Consider the following 7,913-nt stretch of genomic DNA (forward strand, 5'->3'; position numbering starts at 1 on the left):
GGACTGTCTGGCCCTTGACTAGGCATGGACCGGACCGATAGGAACCATCTATTCCTAGAAATATAGCAATTTTATTATTTTTATTATTTGTACTTTAATTATTAAAACAAGGCTACAATTAAAGGTTTATATCATTATTTATAAACAGGTCAGATCACTTTCAAAAAGTTAGTTACATTTTTGACAAAGGGGCACACATATAAAGTTGGAATTCAGAATGATCAGTTACATAGTAAGTCAGGTTGAAAGAAAAAAAAAAAAAAAAAGACATAAGTCCATCACTAAGGAAATAAACACATCCCAGATATAAAACCCTATGGACATAGTTGGTCTAGAGGAAGGCAAAAAAAAACCCCTGGTACAATTTGCTCCAACAGTTGAGAAAAAATCCTTCCTGATTCCATGACGCAATCAGATGTTCCCTGGATCAACAGTCTCAATTATCTTTACTTTAAAGCTTTAATACCCAGTTATTTTCTGTGCTTTTAGAAATGCATCCAGCTTTTTCTTAAAGCAATCTATAAAACTTGCTGAAAATACTTCCTGAGGGAGCCTATTACACATTTTCACAGACCTTACAGTGAAGAATCCCTTCCTTATCCGGAGCTTAAACTTCTTTTCCTCCGGACGCAAAGAATCCCCTCTTGTTCTTTGTAATGATCTTAAGGTTAATAGTTAAGAAGAAAGTTCCCTATATGGATCATTTATATATTTATAATTATTTGCAAAATCCTATTATCTCAGCAATCTTTTACAATATTTTGTAGAATTGTTTAGCATTCTTTTTGTCTTTTGCCCTATTCATAACAGCTGTCACTTTTATGAATCAACCAAGTATAGTGATCACTACTGTTTACCATTTGTAGTATTATTCATTTTGTATACATAAGATAGAGATCATGTTCTCTGCCATTTTTGAATAGCCAGATAGCATTCACCACTGTATAGGTAGACAACTATACAGTGGTGAACTATCCTTGCATTGGTCATATTTATCTCATAGCAATCACTTACTGATTGGTGATCAGTTCCTTTAAATCACCACTTAGGAGTATTTACAGTATAAAGGAAACTGATGTAAAAAAAAAATTAAAAAAAATAATTTGTGTTTGTATTATAAAAGTGGTAATCAGTGGATTTTTATTACCACTAAGTGGCATATTTTTCAAAATGAACAGCAAATATTTAGGAGCAGCATGAAATAAAACAAGAAAAGGGAAATGCCAGAGTGTATACAAGCTGACCACTTTAATTATATCAACTGAGTTTCAGTGTCTTTGCAATAAAAACACTTACTGTTAATTGAAGTCTAATTGAGCTGTCTGCTTTCTTTATAGCGGAGGGATTTGTGGCAGTAAAACTTGTTGACAAAAAAAAAAATAATCAGGATCATTTCTTATTTAATAGAAAAAGTGGCACAGATTTGGCTGCCTTTTACATAATGTCTTCTGTCATTAGATAAACAAGAACAAGATCTCTAACCTGTTTCTGCATTCTTGCTTTGTTGCCGGGTCACCGTTCAAACGTACGTTTCTTTTTTTTCAACAAATCCCTGGAGGGGCCACAAAAAACAATAATTAAACATCAAGGTCTAAAAGAAAAGGCTATAACAGGTAAATGTCAGGCGGTGTAACAAACTGGGGTTTAATTGTGAAGCATTCCCTTTGTAAGCTCCTGATTTTAATAAAGATAATTAAAAAAGACACAGGACTGGTAGGAAATGTCAAGCAGATAACATTTGCATTTCTGACGATTCAATTACAAATCATTACATTGCTTTGTACAACAATTAAGATCTGACTTTTATTCCGCTGGATTGTTTGGTTAGGATTGACGATTTTAAGTGGCGTTTCTGATAACCGTTTAAAAACACATTTCAGATGGAAGAGAAAAACAAGTTCAAATGGGAAATGTAAATAAAGTGTTGGTTTTTATATTAAAGGGTTATGAAATAAGGCAAAACTCCAGGCAAAAAAATGCTGCCCCCATTCATTCTGTAGGACAGTGGTCGCCAACCTTTCGGATGTCACGGACCACTGAGTCCAAAAACTCTGGACTACGCATGAGCGGGGAGCCGTGTGTCACTCAAAGGGGAAGAAACTTCCCGCATAGGGACGTCATGATGCTAGAACCCGCTCACTTATACCTGTGATAGGAAAGTGGGCAGGTTGTGTACATACGGGGGACATGGTCTGCGGCTTTGGCCTGTGCGCTCCTCCAGCAGGATCCTTCTCCAGACCCCACTGGGGGGCGTACCAGCCAGAGCTGCGGACCACCAAAATTTTCTTGTGGTCCACCAGTTGGCGACCTCTGCTCTAGGAAGCTACTTGTATCGTCTTGCCCAAGGCAGCGGTTCACTGGCACAAAGAAGCGGTTCCCACACCAAAGCTTTATTGCTAGAGTGAACATAGCCCAATTTAGCTGGGGACTATATATCATGCTAGCAACCCTGTCGCTTAGCAAACAGAAAGGTTGATATTTTCTGAAGTCTTTGTCTTTGTAATACCTGGATCAGTCATATCACTAATAACAACTGTCGGTTATCAGTTTTTAACCAACAACAATGAGATTCTTTCAAAAGCAGGTGTAAAACCAATTGACTCCAATTGCTTTTCAGGCCAACACCAAGACAATGATGGTGGTTTTTTTAAATTATATACACAGAAAATGCTAATACCCTGATTGTCATACTGATCTATTGCTGTTATTTCTGCATCACTAACCTAGAGTGGGTGTATAGGTCTGGAGATCTAAATTTAGATTAGGGTCAGAGAGAGATTAGTAACTAGCATTTACAGGACAAGAACAACAATGGCATTCTTATTTTGTCCCAAACTCGCTCATTCTGGGCAAAATTTTGCTTGAAAGTCCTGCACACCCAGAGATACCCACCTTTGCCTCGCTTTCCCACGGCTATGTTCTTCTGTAAGAGCATCAAAAAGATTAAGGATTTTTGGTAATGAAAGTGGGGTGTTGTGTAATGTTACTTCTTTATTTTAAGTATGCAGTGCTTAGTGACTGAGCAGCCAATAGCCAGAGCTGAATTTTGTCACATGGGGGCGAGAAGGCTACTAACCCTGTGTAAGGTCCAACACTGACAGACACAAAACTTAGTATACTTTTTGGACCAGCAGATGAACAAAGAAGGGGAGTTTAGGATTAAAGCATAACTATTGTTACACTTTGAAAAATTGCAATCAGGCTGAAATTTTATTGGAGAAGGGACAGGTGATGGCCAATCAAGATGACCAAAGATCAGGAACCTAGAGAAGAGCAAAAGAAGATGATGGAACCCATGATGGAACCAGGACCGGTGGGTGAATTTTATATAAAAAAATTGGTACCCTGGCAGCTAGGGGTATGTTATTGCAGAATGGATGCCGCCTGACCTACAATCTTTTATATGTTAGCATTTAGAATCACTTTAACTTGAGTGTCATGTGGTGGGGTAAATAAGCGTTTAAGAAAACTTGTCACTGTGTCCTAAAAGGGCAGTGTGATGTATCCCCATACAGCTGAATGGCATCATGGCAATGCTTGGGCAACTTCAGGAAGGCTGCACCAGCTGAGGGGTAGGTAGAAAAACTTGATATACGTAGACTTATATCCTTAAATATTTTTTCTTTCTAACATGGTTTATATTCATTTCTTTTCATTTCTTACAAAAAATGTTTATAGAATGCATGACAATTTTCTGCTAATATATTAAATTCCAAATTAACAACATATAGCATACATTAAAATACTGGATGTCCGTACACTGCCACGTGTAGCTGTGGATAGGATGGGTGTCCAACAATATGCATATGGAAGACCTCACGTCCAGTATACGGGGCACCCATGTTCAATTCTATACTACATAGTAGGAATGGCAGCGATTTGTGGGATTATCCCAATATACCAGCTTTATGGGATCGAGGGGACAGTAATAGCCTTAAATAGGGCCATTTATACTGACACTAATCAGCAATGCTATATTTATGCCACGGGATAAGAATGTTATAGTTGTTCCTCAGGAATGTATTTTTCAGTATGTGTTTCCTTAATTAGGATGATTCTGTACGTTTCCTATGTGGTATCAATGTACAGACTATGGACCATTTGTTTTCTATGCACTCATATAAAGTTCGTTTTTCTTATGCTTTAAATTAGGAATGTTTAGAAACAAAATACAAAATTGGCTAAAACCCTAAAAATCCCCATAAACAACCCTTTAAGACAGAATGGGAGCGCAGAGCCACCAGGGATACCCACGTCACACATTCAGAGTTTTCTGGCTCAATGAGCAGAAGGAGCTTTTCCTTCAATGGGAAAAAAATTGCGCACATGCTTGAGATTAGCACTCTCACTCTTTTTCCCCCCCATTTACAGCAGGCTCCCTCACCGGATCCCATGCATGCCTGAGCAGTACGGGATCGGGTGACGTAGGCATAAGCCAGAAAACATAGAAAGAAAATGGCGGCGCCTGGCGCTGCATCTGCGCCACTCCGAAGGTGGATTTCAGGACGGCACAGGACCAATTCCAGGAAAACCCTGAAAGAGAGCAAGGAATCTTCAGAAGTACAGGTGATTTTTTTTTAGTTTACTTCCGCTTTAAAAAGTAGAAAAAAAAAAAAAACACAAAAATATAAAGAAATTTCATAAATGTTTTGCTTTCATCCTGCCTGGGCACCCCTTGTCTTGCCTTTGTATGTGCCATACGGTCACACCACTGATTTGCTCCAGGAAAAAATACAGCCGAGCTTTTACTTGTCATCTATTCTTCTGGAATTTACTGCACTAATATTTATTTCCTTTATATAAATGTGCATACTGAAATCCTGAGCAATGCAGTTTACTGAGAACATTAAATCAGTCAATGCCTCATAGGAACCCAAAGTCATTAACCACATTGTCACAAGCACTAGTGATTATTTGGGTGGAATCCAATCAACCAGCCTGAGACTTTATGCAAATAGTGACCCTGGTGGGAACAGACCTAAGAACCGCCATTTCTGTATTCCAGGCTGTTATGGAATCATCAGTTTCAGCATCAGAAATGCCAGGCCTTCTGTTCCACATCAGCTGGAAGATCACCGCATGACAGCTGGCCTTGTGCACATCATAAATCTTCTATTTTACTTTAATATAGGTTCATGCTTTGCATTCTGGCTCCCCAACAAATACGAATGTGCTGAATCGCTGTCGGGCAACAATTTCGTTTGCGGTGACAAATTACAGACTTTCTGGTGATCTGCTTTATCATTCAAATATTAAAGACAAATAAAGTTCTATTAATATTAATAGGTGGCAGGGAAGCATTCTATCACTGTACTTTGTCTGATGTCAGTGCATACACAGTGGAACATTCAGTATAATCCAGTAATAGGACCAGCTAGTCATAAATCTTGCATTTACTGATAATGACATATATATAACAGCACTTAGGTGAAGTGCCATATTATTCAGTAGAAATTGTATTTATGAGCACTTGGAGCCATGGGACGCATTCCAAAAACCTTTTCAAGGACTTTCTGCTCAGGACAAATCATGTCTGCAGCTGATCTTACAAAGGCATGCAATTTGCTTCCATGACACCCAGTCTGAAAAGTATTAACTGCCAGCTGAGAAAAAGTGACGGGAAGATTCGTAAAGTGGTTCTCCAGATAAATGTCCTATTTAATTATTGCAACAACTCATGGGAAGCCCAAAACATAAATGTTAATCTGGCCCCCAACAGATCTCTCCTTCTAATTGATAATGTCACGGATGTTTTCTGGAGACAGGGGGGTTATTAAAGTGATGCTGCCTTCAAGTCAGCAGTAATGTAAAATAAACACCTGGAAGTTTCCATGTGTCTTCTTACCTAACGTGCAGAGCTCCAAGGCTTCGGTGACTACAACCCCACTTCCCATTACTGGTATAGAACAGGTATGGGTTTTGTTGGTGGCTCAATGGTTAGCACTCTGGTCTTTGCAGGCCTAGGTCTCAGGTTCGAATCTTGGCAAGGACACTATCTGCATGGAGTTTGCTGGTTCTCTCTGTGTTTGTGTGGGTTTCCCCAGGGTACTCCGGTTTCCTCCCACATTCCAAAAACTTCCAAAAATGTGCTTAGGCTAATTAGCTTCCCCACAAATTGACCTTAGACTGTGATGGGACATTAAATTGTGAGGGACAGCAAGTGACAAGACTTTGTAAAGTGCTGCGTAATATGTCAGTGCTGAATAAATACTGGCTAATAATAATAATATGATGTGCTGCCCCACTGATCAATAGTTAGGCAAAATAATCAAGGAAAAGTGTGCTGGAGCATGTTGGGTTATAATTATGAGAACTCCCCTGGTTTTAGGGCTCCCTTTGCACTCTGTAAAATAGATTTACTGTGTATATGACCATAGTGCAACTATTAAAAAATAGACTTTCAATGATGGACCTGGGTGAAACCAAAACATTTGTCAAAAAATACGAAAATGATTTTAAGAAATCCATTAAAGGTTGGCTGGATCACTCAGGTTCACCTGTTGGTCTTTTTCCTGAACTTCTTGTTAAAAGTTAATGTAATAAACTTGAAGATAACACGACTGAGGGCTTGAGGACGTCCTATTAACATAAAAGTGCTAAATACATAAAGTGCATGCTTGGCTGTACAGCGGACTAGCGTGTGGACAAGGAGTGATCACATAAAAGTGGCTATGGCAGGGATTAAGGGGAAGGAAATGGAACCACACATAAAATAGTAGGGAGCTTACAGTCCAGAAAGCAGTTTGTAAAGTAAAAGAACAAAACATGACCAAGATGCCCATGCATACCTTGTTACCACTTTTATTCACTCAAAATGTTCAGGTTATCATATTGTGATTCTGTTGTACTGCACTACCAAATGAGCCTCAATGTGCTGCATTTTTATGGTAATTTGTATTACAAGAATGGATGAAAAACCGGAACTGCAGCATTTTTTAGGAACAGTGCACCTTTTGTACATTGTAGTGTTCTGCAAAGCAAGTCTGATGGCACATACTGTACTTGTGCATTGTGGTGTTATCCTAAAATGAATGGCAAAAAGTACATTTGTAAGGAACCCAGTCCTTCTATTAGCTAATATGCAAACCTGTATATTTAATATAATGGATTTTTTTCTTTTTTTTTCCCCCAATTTATAGTTACATAGTTAGTCAGGTTGAAAAAGCCCATAAAGTTCAACCACTAGGGAATTAAACCCTATAGATCAAGAGAAAGGCAAAAAAAACTTTTTTTTCCTCCTTTAGACTGGGTTTACATGAACAATTTTAAAAACGCATATAAACATTCCTACCACGTTTATATGCGTTTTTATGCACTTTTACAAGCGTTTTAAAGCTTAACTTTAAAACGCTAAAAAAACTATTATAAACGCCTATGACAGCTCAAGCATCATCAGGGTTTCCCTTTCCTCAGCCAATCAGGGAGCAGAGCAGTCAGCGGAGCTCTGCTATGCTGACAGCTCTGCTCCCCTGATTGCTTCCGCAGCCCTAGAGGAGCTGTGACATGTATTACAGATACAGAACACGTCACAGCTCCTCGAGGGCTGCGGGAGTGATTAGGGGGCTTTCAGAGTCCAAAGCCCTGCTAAAAACGTTTATAAAAGCGCCCATTGTTTTCAATAGAAGCTTTCATAAAAAGCCTAAAAAACACTTGAAAAAGCCTCCATTAAGTTCAATGGAAGCGGTTTGAAGTGTTTTCATGCGTTTTCCCGCGTTTATGCAGCGTTTTAATTTTTTAAACGTTGCAAGCAACGTTTAAGATAACGCTCAAGAACGTGCCTGAAGGAAACGTCCTGTGCCTATTGGAATGCATGGGGACTTCAAACAAGGGCTTTAAAAGCCTCAGGTTAAATGCTGGGGAAACAGTCCGTGTAGACTAAGCCTTAAGCTACGTACACACTTCCAATTATTATC

General features: G+C 38.9%; 1 protein-coding gene across 1 annotated transcript in view; it reads right to left on the minus strand.

Moving 5' to 3' along the window:
- Positions 1–7,913, minus strand: part of SPATA6 (spermatogenesis associated 6) — a gene marked incomplete in the record, with an annotated part of 56,069 nt that overhangs the window by 44,528 nt on the left and 3,628 nt on the right. Inside the window, 1 exon segment of the mRNA XM_072419607.1 lies at positions 1,483–1,552. Within this exon segment, the coding sequence (XP_072275708.1) occupies positions 1,483–1,494 (12 nt within the window).

The sequence above is a fragment of the Pyxicephalus adspersus genome, chromosome 8 (assembly GCF_032062135.1).
Source record: "Pyxicephalus adspersus chromosome 8, UCB_Pads_2.0, whole genome shotgun sequence".
NCBI lineage: Eukaryota > Metazoa > Chordata > Amphibia > Anura > Pyxicephalidae > Pyxicephalus > Pyxicephalus adspersus.